The sequence below is a fragment of the Cyprinodon tularosa genome, unplaced genomic scaffold (assembly GCF_016077235.1).
Source record: "Cyprinodon tularosa strain WSP-4 unplaced genomic scaffold, ASM1607723v1 ctg303, whole genome shotgun sequence".
Lineage (NCBI taxonomy): Eukaryota > Metazoa > Chordata > Actinopteri > Cyprinodontiformes > Cyprinodontidae > Cyprinodon > Cyprinodon tularosa.
Window position 1 is genome coordinate 260,261 of NW_024039012.1, and position 18,883 is coordinate 279,143.

Below are 18,883 nucleotides of genomic sequence, written 5' to 3' on the forward strand. Positions count from 1 at the left end.
CGTCAATCGATGACGTCTCATCCGTCAGCGCTTCTCGGCTTGAAAGCAGAGACGAAGAGCGACGGAACGCCTGGGAGCGTTTTTATGGCTACCTTGCCCGCCCGACATCCAGGGATTTTTTTTTTTCTTTTTCTCGGTCTGATTAGAGGCCGTGGAAACGAGCCCGTGGAATTGTATACTGCGTGAAAAATAAAGCCTCCTGCGCAGTCACAGCTAACCTCAGGCTGCTAAAGGAAGCAAATTTGAACTTCGTCGCCAATGGAGAGTTGTTTTCAAGAGATACTCAACGGAACTGGGGCTCCAACATCTGCCTGAAGGAGCCATTGAGTTAACGTAAAACTCAGAATTTCGTTAATTTGATGGGGCGACGATTTCCCCCAACTTTTCCCTCGTTAACATCGTAGCGTATTCTTGTAGCTCTGTATTAACGTCGGTTGCATTTAGCAAGCTAGCCGGATGCGTTAGCTGCGAGCATATAGCCACACTGTTCGGCTACAGTCAGGATTCTAATCCAGGGAACTTTTCTTTATGATGCCTTACCTACGTTATGCAACAGGTAGTCCGTTTGCAGACCTGACAAACCAGCACTAACGGACCGATATTTAGACGCTTATTTGTATTATTTAAGAGGCTAACTTTGGGTGCCCTGCGTTTTCATCTTGGAGGTTTTTTTGTAAAATATTGTTCCCCGTCTCACATTGAAGGCTCTTCTAAGATGCACCACAAGGACTCTGTCTAACCTCCATGCAAACATGACCATGTTGGATCATACAGAATAATAGGAGCCTGGGCTCGGGCTGTTCCCTCCACAATTTGACGCTGATGTGAGAAAGAGGGTTTGAAACCTCACCACGTCTGATTTTTTTTTTTTTTTCTTTTTTTTTTTATATAACAATAGCTCGCCTACAACCTTTGTGAGTTTGCATCAAAATGTCCGCCATCTCTGCATCCGAGAAAGTGGACGGCTTTACGAGGAAGTCTGTGAGGAAGGCGCAGAAGCAGAGGAGATCCCAGGGCTCCTCTCAGTTTCGCACTCAGAGCGCTCCGGTCGAGCTGTCCCCGCTGCCACAGCTCAAAGGTAAGAGGATAATTGAGGGGCTGTGTTGCTTTAAATGTCCCGGCCATTGTTCAGTGTGGGGGCTCTAGCAGATGAACACATCCTTTAAGGCGGAGGTCCTCAACAGGGGGTCCGCGATCCCTATGGGGTCCACGAAGGTGCTGCATGGGGGTCGCAAAAGTTGATTAGACTTTGTATTTTATTTTTTATATCCCCCCCTGCAATTTTTTTCACTCATTAAAATGTCTTTAAATAAACATTATCATGAATCCAACACACTGAAGTTTACAGATAAAAGGGGGCAGAATGTGTCTTTCAGTCATCAATGCACACATTCAGTGACACACAGGAGCTCTTTCACTCAAACCCGTCCCATCAACCAGGAATCAGAAATACTCTAATAATCCTAGGGAGAAATGACTTTTATTACTTTACTCCATCTGTAATAGAGTGACTATAGGACCAGTTTGATATAACACAATTTTATAAAATATATATAATGAGGGGGTGTCTGCTCCATCTTGCCATCAGTTTGGGGGTCCTTACCCTGGAAAACGTTCAAGACCCCTGCTTTAAGGAGAAGCTGCTGGATCAATACATTTTGCTTGAGGTGGCCCCCTTTTTTTTTGTTAAATATAAGCGTTCATGTTATCAGGTCTATCTTTTTGAGAAAAGTTGAAAACTTTTTTTTTTTTTTTTTGCAACAGTTCACCAGAAATCAATCGATACTCTTAAGATTTTTATAAGATGCACCAGTAAACCAACTAAAGCGTAAGAGCAAAAAAGTGTATAAATATTTGTTAAAAATAAAACACTTTTAAGTGTTGTGGATATTGGGCTGGGTGATCTGCCCTCATTCCTTGAAGAAAAATAAAGAAATTTGATTTATCATTAACCATCCCTAAGTAACTCGATTTATTCATATTCTTTAATTGTGTCCCAATGAACAAATATTTAAAATTCCAAATTTACCCACTTTTTTTTGTTGTCTCAAATTCCAATTTATTGTTTAAACAATAAATCAAAATTGTTATCATGAGTAGAAATTGATCACGATGGGGATAAATGGTATGATAAACCACCTATAATTTATACCAACTTACTTTGATGCAGATAAATGAAATTAAAGCACAGACGGAGCTCTAATATGGTTAAGATCACAGCATCCTGATTTATTGGCCAAAGATTGATGTACAAATGTTTTCTATAAGATCTGCCACAAATGGCTGAACTTGTTTTGGAAAGAATCAGCTCAAATGTTCCTTCTCCAGATGTACAAACTGGTAAAGTACACAGCAGTTGTAGTTGCAAAAAAAAAAAGTCTTTAACAAAATATTAAGTAAGGGTTTAAATAAAAGGGCACACTATATTTTCTTTAGACTTTAGATTTATTTGGACTTTAATTTCCATCCACTTTATTATCTGACTCTTTTGTTTTGGTCTAAGAGTTTTTCAAATGCACATCCCGCGTATCCGTACCTGGAAGGCACCGCATACAAATCATAAGGGGACTGATCACAAGCTTTGTCACTGCCCTGAATCAGGTGCTTTTTATGGTCTGCTGAACCTCGATGGTGGTAGAAACAGTTTGTTATTGACAACATAAAATGAACTGTTTATGTTGGCTTTAAGGTTTTATATTTGAATGCTTTAAAAATCACCCCTCAAAATAGAGCTGTTTATATGGTTTTCCAGAGAACTTTATCTTCCCCTTTATCTTCTTTCATTGGCCGATAAACTTAGGAGCTTTAAACATACTTTTTAATGATTCACATGAGTAAAAAGGACAAGGGTAAACAAGTCACCTTATCTTTTGCATACTGGCTGCATATTCTTCACTAGTTCTTTTATGGAAAGACTGAAGACTGTTGAGTGAAATTGATCTCTTTTTAAGTTTTTGTTTTAGTTTTAGGTGTGTTTTTTTTAGTGTGTGTGGACTATAAAAGGTGGTACACATGTTTTAAATGTTTAAATGAATGCTATACGTTTTAGTTGTGTCTGTCTTTTTTTTTTTTTTGACGTTCCTCATGTTTTCAAAGCAAACATGCCAGATTCCAGAGATTCTTGATATAGTTGAACAGTAGTATCCCTGTTTACTTGAATACTTTTCTTTCGGTTGGCTGTGGTACCATGACAATCCAAAGCAGGCATGTCGACAGACAGCTACCTAATGAGGAATCTGTCAGTTGGTCTCCTTTAGCCTGGAGCCCAAACAAAATCCTGCTGAGCCTGCTAACAGTTCCATTGAATAGTGTGAGCATTTACGGTGTATAATTTTAATCAATGAATCTTTTGAAATGTCCCCTTCAGGTTGCATTGTAATGCAGAGAATTAGTGATGTTTTATTGGGCTTGGCAGTAACGTGGTAATTTTCTCTTGACATTTGCTAAGACAAGCTGCAACAGCTTAGAGTATGTCGAGATGTTATGAGTTGGAACAAATCTCAAGGAAGTAGAACTTGCCTGTTCAAGTAGTTAAAGGTGCAAAATTATGTTGTAACTTGGAGTAAAAAAAAAAATCATGTCCCAGTATAGCTGATGCCTCCTTTACTGGTCATTAAACAGTGAACCCTTTGATTAATTATAAAATGCGTTCTGGAGTACAAGTTATGAAAATGAATCCAGATATTAAGCAGGAATTCGAAGGGTTTTATTTTGTGTCGAATAATAAAGAGCTAACTTTAAACACTATGGAATCTATGGCCTCCACAATAATGAAAGAGTAGTCTAATTATGCTGCAGTGGTTTGTGTTTCGTTCTGGATGTAGAGGAATTAGGGCCGCAATTAATGAACCAAACCTTTTCTACTTGAATTCTGGGTAGAGCATATTGACAGACAAAAAAAGGTGTTTTTATCTTAAATGCAAAGTATCAATATATATTATAATATAATATTTTCAATTTTGGTATAATTACTGCTTTAAGTGGGTTTCTCTTTTAGCTAAAGGCATGTTTTAGTTTCTACTCCAGTTAACGATTAATTGTTTACCGAATTAGTTGACGATTATTTCAATAATCGATTCATCACGATTAATCTGATTAATTGTTTACCGAATTAGTTGATGATTATTTCAATAATCGATTCATCACGATTAATCTGATTAATTGTTTGGGCCCTAAGACAAAAACAATTTTTTACTAAATAAAATTTTTCACAAATGTTTGGGTTCACATTTTGTCTCCAACAAACTTTTTAGATAAAAAAAAAAAAAGGTTTTGGTTCTATGATAGCAGATCAGCTTTCTATTTGTTTTTTTTAAAGAAAATAATTCTGAAAGGATTTGTAAATTTATAATGCCAGACTTTTCCATGTTTTTTTTTTTTTTTTAAGTTTGATGAAGTCCTATCTGCTCATATTACTTTCCAGATTAGCTGAAAGTAATTCAGACTTGGATCGACGACGTCTGTCGGTATCTGTCCTCAAGTTCGGCCACAGATTATCAATCGGATTAAGTGTCTGAAGCTTTATTTAAGAACAATAATCTGTTATGACAGTAAAAAAATGCAGTTTTAAATCAGACTCTATAATAAATGTTATTGTCCCACTTTAACCTATACTTTGCTCAGCTATTCTTCAAAGATTCCCCCTTTTGTGAAGATTGCATCCGTCTTGTCATTAAGTCTGACCAGGTTTTTGTTTCTACTACTAAATGTTACTGTTACGTGATATTTTAGTACTTTATTTTAGTTTGATACATACAGTCCCAACAACTGTATTATTGTTTTTAGTTCTAGTCATACTGAACATTGAAAGATTAAAAGGGAATGTATATTTTAGCAAGACTATGTAATCACAATAATGTGACATCCATTCAATTGGGTTAATATAAAATGTAGAAGAAAAACCCCAAAGACTGTCTGGAAAAATTCAGACAAAGGTACAGACTTTAGAAGAGCACACAAGCCAGAAGTTACTTAAAGTACTAAAATAAAAGTAGAATTATGCTGAATAAAAGACTTTTAATACTGTACTCCCCTTTGAAAAGTAAAGGTAGAAGTGTAGATGTACTGGTTAGCTTATTTAGCCTTATTATAAATCTATCAAGCTTGCTTTTTTGGCCTTATCCGTAGGCCCTTCTGTGAGTAGAAATCAGAAGCAGAATTACAGATTGCTGTCAATTATCCTTATAATAAATTGCATCTATCAGTTAGTTTACTTTTCGACCAGGAGTAATTCCATCCATCCATCTAACTCCATTAGTCCATACAGTCAGGACATTTGTCAATCCATCTGTCTTACTGTCTTACCAGTCTTGCACCACTCCTTTTGGATGGTCAGTTAGTCTGTAATCTATGCAGGAGCTGTGGACGACCATACAGACAGCTGGAAAGGCATACCAAGGACCAATCACAGCTGCTTTTTGTCTGCGCACTTCCGCTTGAGGTCTGCGCGGGTTTGCGACCATCTGACGCATAGTAGGGATTTTGTTGAGGTGTGCGATGAAGGTTGCATAACCAGAGACAGATTGATGGTTGCAGAGGCTATGTGTCAGAAGTATAAATCGGCCTTTATTGGTCTGTTAATCCAACTTCCATCCACCTGTACAAGTTGTACACAAATTCTACGTCATTCTATCCATAGTCCATTCAAACATCTGCATTTTGCCATCGATCTGTTTATTAAACGGTTCAATCACCAAATAATACGGCTGGCTGTCTGTCTCTCTCTAAATCTAAAGCCTTTTTTCCTCTGAAAGTAACAGGTTAACGCAGGTTTTTAAAACATGGGTAGACAAGCAAACAATCAGCTTTTGGCTCCCTCCCATCGGCAAAAAAAGCTGTCTATGTTCTGATGTTCCTGCAGCATGCCTATCAGAACCGAGGCACGTTTAATAAGTCGCTTACCGAGTTGACCCTAAAAGCAACTGTCAATCCCAGCGGCTATCAATAATCTGTTATTCTGGCCATTTTTCAATCAGTTTGTCCCTCAATTTAGTGTTTCTCAACCTTTTTGATTGGCTGCCCCTAATTAACATGCACTGCTCTCCATGACCCCCTGTCCCTATGCCTAAACAATATACTTATACATTAAATTTACATAATCAGACAAGAACTTATAAACCCACTTTGGTCTTTTTGTCATATTTTGAAATGCTGGGAATTTATTAAAAAATTTTTTTAAGCATAATACAGCACCAAGAGGCTAACTTTCCAAAAAGACCGACAAATGTTGCTGCATCCCATCATTTTGCTGAAATAAAACAATAACTAAACTTTAACAAAATACACTAGAAAACAGCCTACTTTTCATTTTAAACATCTATGTTTCTAAGATCATAAATATAAAAAATAACTTCCCGGTCAAAAGCAGAGATTTTTTTCTGCTGCTTTTTGACATGATGGCTGGGCCTGCCTGTTCGAACAGAGCAGCTTTTTGGCTTTATGTTATAAGCGGTCACAAGAGGTCGTAATTTGTATTTGTTCATGTATTTTAGAGAAGAAAATTGGGGAAAAAAAACAAAAACAGATCAGTTACAGATTTTGACAGTGCTACAGTACTCTGTAGCTACTGACAAACAGAACTCTTCCAGCAAGCATGTAGAGAACTAGCAATCTGTAGAGCGGGATAAGAAGAGGGATTGTCTACGACGTTCTGCAGCTCAGATAACGTGGTGAAAAGTTGGCCTATTCAGTTGTACGTTTTCGGCGTAGTCATAATTTGGGAAATATTTATTGACACTTGCAAGCATGCTCCTGAGGTGAGACGCAATAATTGTCATAGTTTGATTATGTCGTAACTCTCCATAAAAGAGCCTGTCTTATATTTTTGTAAAATGATTTGGCAACCCTGAGAAATCCTCTCGCGACCCCAATTGGAGTCTCGACCCCAAGGTTGGGAATGGCTACCTCAATCCATCCATCCAGGATTTTTTTATTTTTTCAATAGTGAGATGTTATAAAACCTGGTGTCTTTAATCTAGTTTCTGAACTGTATGTTGAACTTTTTTTCAGAGCAAAGACTTGCATGAAGCCTAACTTTGTTAATTCATTACATCAGATGTCTTAAAATGCAGAAGAAGCCATTTTAATTTGCATTACCTAATTGTCAGTCTTATTTTTCCAACTATATGTGCACTCCCACACCACTTCAGGTGATATAAGAGGTTTGATTTATTTTTGGGTTTTTCAGAGTAACGACACCATGATCAAACATTTCTTGAGTCATCCATTTTTACTGATGAAAGATTGTAGCTTGCAAAGATGCTCATTCCCTCCTGCAGCAGAGAGGCTGAAAGGCATATAGCTCCTGTTGTGAGATAGGCCGTGAAGAGATGAGTCATTTAGGGACCAACATTGTTGCCATAGCAGCCTCAAGCCTTGAGAGGAAGCCAGGGACATGTTTGACTTTCCAAATACAGACCCCGTCTTTTAAGGTTGATTTATCAGTCACTGGAGTACAATATTCAGCTGAGCCACCATTCTAAGGGCAGCAAAACTGCGGCTTATGTTTAAAGGACGTGGTTGTTTTTTGTGTTTTTGCTGCACAGATTTCAGATTATTTATAAATCCTAGCTCAAAGGATATGTTACGCCTCTTTATATGCTTTATATTTGCTTGCTTGATATTTTTTAAAGCTCTTCCTCGACAACTTCCTTTACTTTCAGGTCATAAAGAACCATTGAAGCGCACTTTTATGGCGCCACAGACTTTATATTGTTAGAGAAAATGAGATGAATTGCTGAGGAAACGGAGCTCAGTGGTTGTTCTTCCAACTTATGCTCAACTAACTTTAACTTACTTACTGTCAACGCTAATCACTTAATCACCATCCCTGCTATAACCAGATTAGCTGCCCTTGTGTTATTGGATCCACCTCTAGACACTGATCCTAATATTTGACCACAGTCTTTTCTATCCTCCAAACTGGGAGCTGCCTTTAATTAAGGGTAATAGAAGTCAGGTGGTTGTGCTCCTAATCATGTTATAGACCAAGAACTGCATTCAGACGGCTATTAATTATAAAACTAGCTGCTCTTTGATTTCCAGATATAGTTTTGTTTTCCTTGCTATCTCAATCTTGTACTTCAGAAATTACTTCCTTATTAAAGATGGAAAACGAAACGTTATAGCATCTATTAAAGGAATTTTCTGTAAAGATTCTAGATGTTGATGTTTCAATGGAGGATTTTTTTCTACTTTTATGGCCTTTTTAAGTATTTTATGGGTGGCTTATGATAATAATAATAATAATAATAATAATAATTAAATAAAAGTTTTTAGAATTTTTAAAGGGGTAAATTGTTCATCAGTCTCCTGAAAAAAAAATCCAAAACATGTTCTCTCTGGTGTATTGATTCGTGTCCCAAACATGCTGTTCCCAGCATGTGAGCAGATATCAGTCAGGCCTTTACTAGGAAACTATTGAACAGATCTTTGTGCTGGTTTGAACGGTGGGTGTCATATTTTTTGCTTCTGATAGATATTCATTCTTCCGTTGTTTAAGAAATGAATCAGTTTTTCTGTGTCACTACCTTTTGTTGAAAAGCTGACATTTATAAACCAATAAACTATTGTTCTACAGTGTCTTAAATAAATATGGGTATCTGTTATGCAGCAGTGTCAGGGGAGGAAAGGTCCATGCTTGAGTACCTGATTTAAGTTATTTGCTCTACTGTGATAAAGAATTAGAAAGTATAGACATACAAGAAAGCATAATAATAAGGTGCTCCCTTAGGTTAATCCCTTAGATTAATCATACAAAATGAGGCTTTTAACTATCCTTATTCTAGTTTTAGAATAGTGGAAATTTGACTTTTTGATCTAGTTGAAAGGGAACCTCTCAGGTTCTTATCTCTACTTTCACAGATAAAAAAAAAAAAATCAACAAAAAAAAAAAAGGCACAAGTTAAGCAGATTGAAGGGTTGGCTTGATTTAAATGTGTTTTAATCCACCTACAGACCAGCTTTGGGTTTGGAAATGAATCCAAATATTAACGTGGAGAGCCGGTACCGGGGAGTATAAGTATAGAGGTGGAGTTAAGGTATAAGGCAGGGGTCACCAACCTTTTTAAGGCTGAGGGCTACTTCATGGCCACCGAGTCATAGATAGGGCTACCAATACTGACCTATAAACTTGAGGGATCAGTGTTCACCTACAGTAAATCTCATGCATAAAAAGTCATTTTTATTCTTATTTTATTCTTTTATTCATTTCTTATTGTCCTTTTGATATTGTCATTTTGAAACCATAGAAATATGATGAAATAGTTAACATGATAAAATAAAACATAAATGATTAAAAAGAAGAGCAACAGAATAAAAAAAAAAAAAAATTAAACTTAACCCACTGAGTGAGTTGTTCTGTTTTCAGAAGACGAAGAGGGCTCCCCATGTGGTCCTTGAGGGCCCCTTGGTGCCCCCGGGTATAAGGAATTTGCTCAGTTGACCGAAAACAGAATTTGGTTTTAGATAGAATTGAGTCTGAAAAGAGTTGTGATGGAGTTAAAATGGAAAGGAGGGGTCTCTGAATATCCAGGAAAGTAAAATTTAGACTCTCCAGGTCTGAGGTTGATGTATTTAGATGCTGCTTGGTTCATTTTGGTCAGATTTCTTTCTTAGCTCGTTAAGGACGTCAATTTACTGTGTGTTTAAAATAAGAATATTACACAATCAGTTTTTTTTGTTTGTTTTTTTTGTCTTGAGAATCCAAATGCATTCATAGATCTTGTTGGTGTTCTGTTCTTTTTAAAAGTATCTGACATGTAGTCTGTGTTAAATGTGACTTATGAGAGTAAAACACAGTCTCTCATTTTTTGTGTCGTTAGTTCTCATTTTCAGCAATACCCACTTGTTACATTTCATCTTAAGCTTTTTCTGTTCTTGTATAAACTTAGAAAATCCTCCTTTCAAACTGTTGAATATTTTCAATGCATATCTGATTGTTTAAACTGTTAAATAGAAAAGGAAATCTCAGATAATGTATTTATACGCTGTGAACTAAGAGCAGGGCAATAACATCCTGGAGATGCTGTAAGTTCCCCAGTTCAAAACTTTAGACTGTTTATCATGATCCCTTAAGTTTGGTGTGAAAATTCAGGTATTTTACTAAAGTAAAATAATTATTCCTGATATCCTGTGGTTACTTTATTTTATCGCCATATTAACCACCTTGTTACCAAAGGGAGAAACCACAAATTATTTCTATTAACTATTAAGTATCTACCTAGTTTGATCATTAATTATATTTTACATATCTACAACTTCATAATAACGTAATCCTTCCCACTGATGGCTGCCCATGTAATTGATTTCTTTTTTTAACTTTAAACGTCCTCCTGAACAGGTGCCATCTGTCCGCCTTCTTTCCGTTTTGTGTCGGCCTAAATATATCAGGAAACTGCAGCGCTAACTATGCAAAGTGTGTAAATCTGCTCTCCTGGGATTAATAGAGATTTCTGTGAAGGAAGACTGAGACGTGTTGCAGTAAAATGTAGGAAATGCTCGGGGCATCTTTATCCATTCTTTATCTACGAACACACCAGACATCCCCTGACTGGATTGTCTGACATTTTGCTTTTCACCACATTACAGGCTCAAGTTTCAGCTCCGTACTGAGAGATGATGAGGATGAGGATTTCCGTACAAAGTGAAAAACTACGATAGAAACATCCATCTATGAACCAAGATAGTTTTAACTCTTGTTTTACCGTTTTTTGATTTCACATTTAATATGACTGCTGCACAAACAAGCTGATAATTTAAGTCTTTCATTTTATGGATTTGATATTTATCACATTTTCATATGGTAATTCTCACATTTAGAAGCAGATCTTGAATTGTGTTTTTTTTTTAAATATTTTTTCCCACTATATTTAAAGTTTGGTAAACAAACCAAATGGCTTTAATGACTATTAGCAATCTTTTTGCACCTTATTTTCTCACAAAAGCATTTAGTTCTTTGTCCTGATCGTCTGCAGTTAGTGATTGCACTCTGCATACTTGAGCGTTTTGACTCTTTTGCAGAGAAAATTCAACCTGAGGTCAAACCATTATTGTTAGACCAACCATGCCAAAAGAAAACCCTAAAACAAACATGTGCAAGGATGCTAACTTTCACTGTGATTCCTCTCTTCACTATAGTTGATTTGACATGTTTGCATTTCTGTCCTGTTACTTTTAACAGCATGTGTCTAGGAACAGGTGGTGGAGGGGGCGTACTACATTATGCTATGCTCCATACAGCCAGAGAAAACTCTGGCTACGTTCACACTGTAGCCTGATGTGACCCAAATCCGATTTTATATATCACTTGGCTATGTGGTCCTGAACCCGATACAAATCTGATCTTTTCAAAAGCGACCCGTGTCTGAACAGCCACGCATTAATCCGACCTGAACGCCATTAATACCCAACAAATTCTGTGTGTTGTTACACAGAAGCGGCAAGAAAAACAAGAACCAAGGCGGGCAATGATGCTGAGAGCCGAATTTATGTTTAACCATCTTGAAAAGGTTGTGATTTTTATGGTTGGGAGAGATCGCTGGATGCGTTCCGGCACTACCATCCATCTTTACTTCCATAAACACAGAGCACGCTGGCATGTGACGTCATTGCGTCCTCTACTGCGCATGCGGGACACTTGCGTCGTATGACTGCAGTTCACATAGGAGATCACGTACAAGTCGCATATATTTGGAAATGTGAACAGCAAAGCAAAAAAATCTGATTTCTTAAAAAAATCAGAATTGAGCATCAAGGCCTGCAGTGTGAATGTAGCCTCTGATTAATCTGCTTCTTTACCTGGCAATCATCAAAAGACCTTATACTGTAGGCAAATGTTTGCAGTTTTGAAAGCGTAACCCTTGTGTTACCAGGAAAGACGTGCCTTATCTTGAGTCACGCCTTCCATTCCCATTTTGACCAGAAATGTCCTGTGAGTAAGCCTACATGCATTCTTGCTTACAACCTCATAAGCACTCTCTCTTTACTTTGACAGACACACCCATTTAACCATGCATGATAAGAAAATCAGCAAAGTGTCAGTAAAGGTAAATGACAGAACATTTCAGGAGTAGTTGCGCTGTGCTTTTTTTTTATTGCCCTTTAAATGTTATAAAATTAGTTACATTTGCAATTTTGAAACATGTATTTAAAACGATTTCTAATAAAAATAGGGGCTTATGCAGGAGGTGGTATTAATTTAAAGGAAATAATTGTTTGATAGCATTCTAACCGCTCACTCATTCTACCGGTTTGTTTAGCTTTCCTATAATAATACCCGTTGACATTTTCACTATGTACTTTTCTCTCGCACTGCTTGAGTGACTTTTTATGCTACCCTTCCATTACTGTGTTTTGCCAGCATAGTTTTAATGCACGGGCTAAACAAATGTGGAGTCACTAAATCAAACAACCGGCTGCAGAATCTTCTCCAACCAGTTAAGCAGCTGCAGGATGACCTTTTTTTTTTTTTTTTTCACCTGTCTCAGTCCACACATTGTGAGAGACTTAACAATAAGATACTTTCATAGTTTTGCTATTGAGTGTGCCTGAATCACAGACAGGTTTGCGGCTAAAATAGGTGAAGTAATTACTGTCCTTGGTATTACCAAGGAACCTGCAGGGCTGCAAACTCAAGGATTTTACTGGCAGCTCACACTGCAAGTCATTAGCTGCTTCTCTGGAAGTTATAGATTTATAAACAGAAGGTAGATATACCGTCTAGTTCTTTTTTTTTTTTTTTATTCCTAAAGCGAGGGGGATGTGTGTTTGGGACATGGATGATGAGTAGAGGTTAACATCTCCTGGGGTTTTGTTTGTCTGTATGCCAAACTTCTTTCAAATATGGCTAAGGAGGATGTTTAAATGGTCTAAAATTAACTAGCTGTTCCTGGTAATATTGGTGTTTTAAAAAAATGTTAAAGGACAGTTTTGGCTTCAGCATTAGAAACATCCTTCAGAAATGGCCCTTTGTTCGTAAATCTACGGATGGGTCGGCAATTTTTTGAGATTCTTTTATATATTAATGTAACTGTCATCAAAAAATAGCTTTAAGCCAAATCTGAATGTCGATGATTAAGTTGTATTCACTCTGAAGTCATTTGTTACTGGCATCCAGGCTTTCTATCAGGTTTTTTTTAGGTGTTGCTCTGTTGTGCTACATTGTTAAGGGACATAAATGATAAATGCCATTAGAAAGAAGCAAAGTTGTGTAACAAGACAAGGATCACAGATGTTTACTTTGGAGGTTGTATTGTTCAAAGTGCCAACACTTGAAATTTGTTTGTATAGATCTGCCAAGGAACTGGGGCGTGAACTTAGTTTTATAGGACAATAAAAGTCTCAAAGATCAGATATGATCAGAAGATCAGTCATTGTTCTCATACCATTGCTGGAATAATACTGATGGTACTGAGCTGTTTTTTTGTAGTACTCTGACATAAGCATGGGTGTGGAAGAAAGTCTGACTGTATTACCATGATATTAACAACAGCTCACAGTTGTTGTGTTTTGAAATGTCTGAATTAAGAAGGAAAAATGACAAGCTTGGTGATTTGTGAGTTGATATTTGGCGCAGTCAGATTTAATTGTCAGTGGAAGCTGGCTTTAGACCACAGTTCGGGGTGCTTCCCTCTTTCAGGTGGTGAGGGGTCTCTTCCCACTTTCTCTCTGGCTAGATTTGTTTCTTAAAAGAAAAAAATGTATTCAGCAGAAACAGTATGATAGAAAAATCTGTGGTATTTGAAACTGACTTTTTTATAAGGTAATATAACTGTGAGACTGGTAATGCGCCCATGCCTACTCTGGAGGGGAAAAAAAGGTTGTTCTCCTTAATTCTAACTTCTGTAGACGTATTGGTTGTAAAGTAGCGGTTCAGGATCCAGAAGCAAATGCTATTTATGCTATATGCTATTTTCCTTCAAATTACTCTTGTCGAGCTCCAGTCTTCCAGGCTCAGCTTCCGGCAACGTTTAGACATTTCTTTACTTCAACACACTGATAAACATACTCAATGTGATTAGAAGAACCAGACTGTATACTGAGGACAAGGGCTGGGCAATTAATTGCATTTGCAATATCATTGCAATTTAATAACATGCAATATTTAAATCTCAGAGGCACTCAGTTTTTGACACATGGCGATTAACTAAAGTAAGACATTACATTTTTCACTCCAGCACTTTAGGTGGTGCTAATATGTTCAAAGTGGGTTTCTTGCCACACATTTTGTAAAAAGAGTGTTAAAGTTAGCTTGCAAGTCCAGGGATGCAAATGGAAGTAAACACTTTTTTACAGGAGGTTACTGTAAAGTACTGCAGCAAAGGACACTAAAAAAACAAGCTGGAAAAATGGCAACCTTGAAACAAAATGTTTAGATGCTTGTGGTTAGTGCAAAGGAAAATCAAAATAAAATCGTAATCCAATAGTGGTTGAAAATAATTGTAATTTTTTTTTTTTGACAATCGTTCAGCCCTACTGAGGAGGCAACTCCACCCTTTGACTCAGTTGTGTTGGACCAGGGATACAACTAAAAGTTGCAAGACACTGATCCCTCAGAGGTGGAGGCTGCTCTGTAAACATCTTAACTTCAAAGATTTACAAAATGTGTTTAATAGTAAATAAACTTTTTCACTTAACCCCTATGTTTAATGCAAAAATACTTCATTAACCCCTTTGGGAAATTAAACTATAGAGGTTTTTAAAAATGTGTAGATGCTGATCGCTGTGTGCAGGAAGGATGTCCTTTAGAGGTCAGTGTTCCAGTGGTCTAAAGAAGCCTCTGATCGACAACATGTAGTAATGATGTACAACAATGTAGGAATGTTTATGAATGGATCCTTCTGTGTCATCCTCTCAGGTTTTAGAGGAATTTATTCTTTATATATGAAAGATATGAAGCATCTTCTACAAACACTAAAGGACTAAAACTTCCTAAGGAAGTAAAGTCTGCTCTGTCCCTTCTTGTAAACGACTTCACAGACTTTTCAAAGTGATTGTTGTTTGCTTGTCTGAATACGAGGAATTTATTTTCATCCAACACCTCCCTTACTGTTCCTATAATGGTAATGGTGTCCTACTTTTTCATGTTTTTTCTTATATCTACAGTTGTCTTGGTTGTATTCTTCACACTCAGGATCAGATAATTGTTCCCGTCACCATAAAACAATCCGCCAGCTCCTTTTACTCAACTTACTGTTCATTTCTCATGCATGGTATTTCTGTAGATGGCAGGAGTCTGCCTTGTATTGAACGTCTGGGGTTTAATCCTGGTTAGACTCTTGACCCTCCAGTCCCAAAGACTGGGTGGTCTGTCTATAGGGTAGTTTTTGATACAGGAGATTGTTGAGTCAACTATCTTGAGTTCTGGAGTTTCTGACAAATCAAATTGAATCATCTTAGATACACTGCAGAAATTTAAGATGATGATTTTCACAGTACTGCCTGCTTCTTCTAGATGATGGTTTGTTAAAGCATGTGTATGATTGGATCTTCAACTCCAATGATTAGCAAACTGAAGGGAGTCCTGAGTCTCTTATGTTTAGTCAGAATGGCCACCCGTCATGTTGTGGGATGTCAGGGCTAACTTCTGTAGTACCTGAGGGCTGAGTTCTCCTTCTGTGACAGAGGAGGGCAGACACTGGAATCCTAAAAGTTTTTATTTTTTTTTATTTGAATTGTTGGATAATAGCAAATCTTTGCTCCATTAAAGCCATCGGCCTCAAGTGTTTACATTTGACTTAATTTTCTGCAGCCTGACCTTTTCTGTAGCCAACCTTTTTAAAAGCTCTGATTATGAACAAGATGGTTTGTTTACTTAAAACAACTCCTATATGCCTTATACATAATATAGCCATAGCAATCTACACTCGGTCTCTACTCGATGGTTTCTGTGGTAACCTTTGATTCTTATGTGATGTGAATTAGTTGTCTCATAGCCAGAAACTTAATCCTAACTTTTTTAGTCAGTATTCATTTGACATCAGTTTTCCATGGGAACATTTGAACAATACTTTGTTTTCCTAAATAGCTTTATATGCAGTAATTGCACAAATATTAACGTATTTTGACAGAGATCAGAAACAATTAATCGGATAAATTGTGATTAATTGATTATTTAAATAATCGTCTACAAATTTATTAATCAAATAATCATTAACTGAAGTGTAGAGACTCTAAAACCTGCCTTAAGCTGACAGAGCAACCCACTTTGAGCAGCAATTATACCAAAATTGTACAAAAAATATGTAAACATTTTGAATTTAAGATATCAATATGCTATATCCAGAACTCAAGTTATACAGTTTTTGTTTCACCTGGTTTAATTTAGCAAAAAAAGCTTATTTAAGGAACCTATTGCTATCCAATTATTAATCAATTAGTTAAAATAAAGGACAGATTAATCAATTTGCAAAATAATCCTTAGTTACAGCCCTAGTTTACGTACATTAATATCAGATGTAATACATCCAACTAGTTACCCACAAAATTAGTAGTTGATTAAAACTGGGAGGATTCATTGATGTCCTGCATATCTGATTGTCTTTTTGTACTTAAGTAAGAATATGCTGGCTTTTTTTTTTTTTTTTTTTTTTTTACAACTTCTTTTATTCTGTCAAAAACACTTAAGATGAGTTTAATGTTCAAAGCTCTCAATTTATTAATGGTCCTGTAGACAAAAGTCTGTCTGTACTCTGGTTTGTTGTTTGTGATTATGTTTATTTTGCTCTCATTACCACTGACTGCAAAGTCACAAGCAAAGTTTCTTGTTTGTTTGCACACACTTGGTGAAGGAAGCTTATTCTGATTATGTGATGTTTCCCTCTCCATGTGCACTGCTGTGGTTATAGGGCTGAGCTCACACTTCCTGTTAAGTCATCAGATGTTTCTTTGCTGCAAAGTTAAAATTTCTGAGAAAAGGTCTTCTTGAAATTGTTTAATTGCCACGATATAAAACACTTTTTCTTCTAGGCTTAATACATTTCATTGCACAGCTGCCTTACACAGTGTTTGGTTCAAAGGCTTAGCTGCTATTACACCTGCATAAATAATACAGGTTACCCAACTTTATTATTGCTTATGGGAGGGTTGTGTGTGTGCATCCCTCAAAATGTGACCTGTTTATCTGTACAGTCATAGTGGTAATTAACTTGCATTATTTTGGTTTTGTTTTCAATACATTAGCATGTTATTAAGTGAAGGTGTTATTTACATTTCTAAAATGGTATGAGGTATTTTTAATTGTAAATTCTCGATTTCTTCTAAGGATACAATTATCTTTTGTACTTTTGCAGTTTGAGTTTATCCTATTTTAGTTGGACATTTTAAAAGTTTAGTTAAAAAGGAAGCAACTTAAGGACCATTTGTGATTTCTTGTCTGATCCTCTCCATTAGTCTAAATATCTGCTATTAAATGATTGTCAAAGTGAGAGTAATGAGTAATTGTATAGATAAAGACATTGCTTTCTCTCAGTTTCCTCATTCATCCTCCTCTATAGTTATGGTATTATATAACACATCATCTAGGTAAGACCGATCAGTGATCATTAAAGCTCTGCATTACAGTTTTTTGAGACTAAGATTCCTTGTTTATCCTCAGCTCTAACTAATAAAGTCTACATCATTTTCTGGCAGGTTTCTAAATTTAGTTAATTGCTCTGATCTCTAAAATGTTTTTTCACATTCTTTTTGTTTTCGTTTATAGCTTGTTTTCGGAAATATCTTCCTTCCTTTGCACAAGCACCCTGAGGAATTTGTGTGCTAAAGCATCTCCTATGTGAAAGACAAAAATAGCTTCACTTTGGGGAAAGCATCTACATGTCAGAGGATCTAAAAGGCCCACCCATCTTTTTTTTTTCCCCCTCAAGGGGATAGACACGAATCGCTGTGAAGAAGCTCAAAATGTCTTTTTTAACATTATGCAGGGAAGGAAGGGGGTTAGAAAATACTATTAATATATATGGGCCATTTAATGATTATAATGATAATGGATGATTAAAATATTGTAATGCATGCAGAAATGCATGGGGAAAAAAATTCGACAGATTTTCATAAATTTGGTTTGTATTAAAGTAAAAATTTGACCAAAAGCTTGGACACTAGCAGGCTGTGAATGGGCTTTTGTCTTTCTTTATCCTTTTAGTTCATTATGGTAGTTTTTACCGTTGTGCAACTGTCAATAAAAACACAGCTGGTTTGATGTTGAGATGCCTTCCTGAAGATCCAGCAGAGAAATATGAACCATGATGTTGGCATGACTGCAAGGGTGTCATCATGGTTCTTTTATCTTTCCTGTTCCAGATCGGTATTCGGTCTGCCCTTTCACTCTGAGACCCATTGAGATGTGATACATTGGAAAACTGGCATGAAAGCAGGGCACTGGCCACTAACGAGTCCGTTTGGTACAGTTACACTCACACACTGAGGTTACTCCCAGCAACAGGCACCGTCTGACCTCAATGGTTCGGTTGCATAAGCACTTTGTCAGCTGTCAACACCACTGGAACATTTTTGCTGTGTGTGAAATTATAATGGGTTCGTTGGCCATGTCTGACTGTGAGATCTTCCTGTTCTGCGTTTCAAGGGGTGATGCCTTTTCAGTTACATAATATTCCTCGATAAATAACTGTGTGCCGTAACTCATGTTGCCGGGGCTCTTGTAGTTGGCTTTGAACTGTAGCTGTGACATTTGAAGGTGCAAATGTGTGCATGGACAAAACGAAGATGTACAATAAAACTGTCATTTCTAAATAGTAATAATTAGTTTTCTTTAAATGCTTCTTTCAACATAGATATTCTTAAAAGTAAAATAAGAAATTACAAGCTAAATGTGTTCCCTTTATTTTCTTTCTCGGTTCTTCTTTAATGTTCTTTTATCCACTCAAATCAA

General features: G+C 36.7%; 1 protein-coding gene across 1 annotated transcript in view; it reads left to right on the plus strand.

Moving 5' to 3' along the window:
• The first annotated feature begins 26 nt into the window (after positions 1 to 26).
• Positions 27 to 18,883, plus strand: part of ppp2r5a (protein phosphatase 2, regulatory subunit B', alpha isoform) — a 42,614-nt gene continuing 23,757 nt past the window's right edge. The window contains exon 1 of the mRNA XM_038291878.1: positions 27 to 1,078. Coding sequence (XP_038147806.1) covers positions 931 to 1,078 — 148 coding nt within the window. The 5' untranslated portion in view covers positions 27 to 930. The remainder of the gene's footprint in view (positions 1,079 to 18,883) is intronic.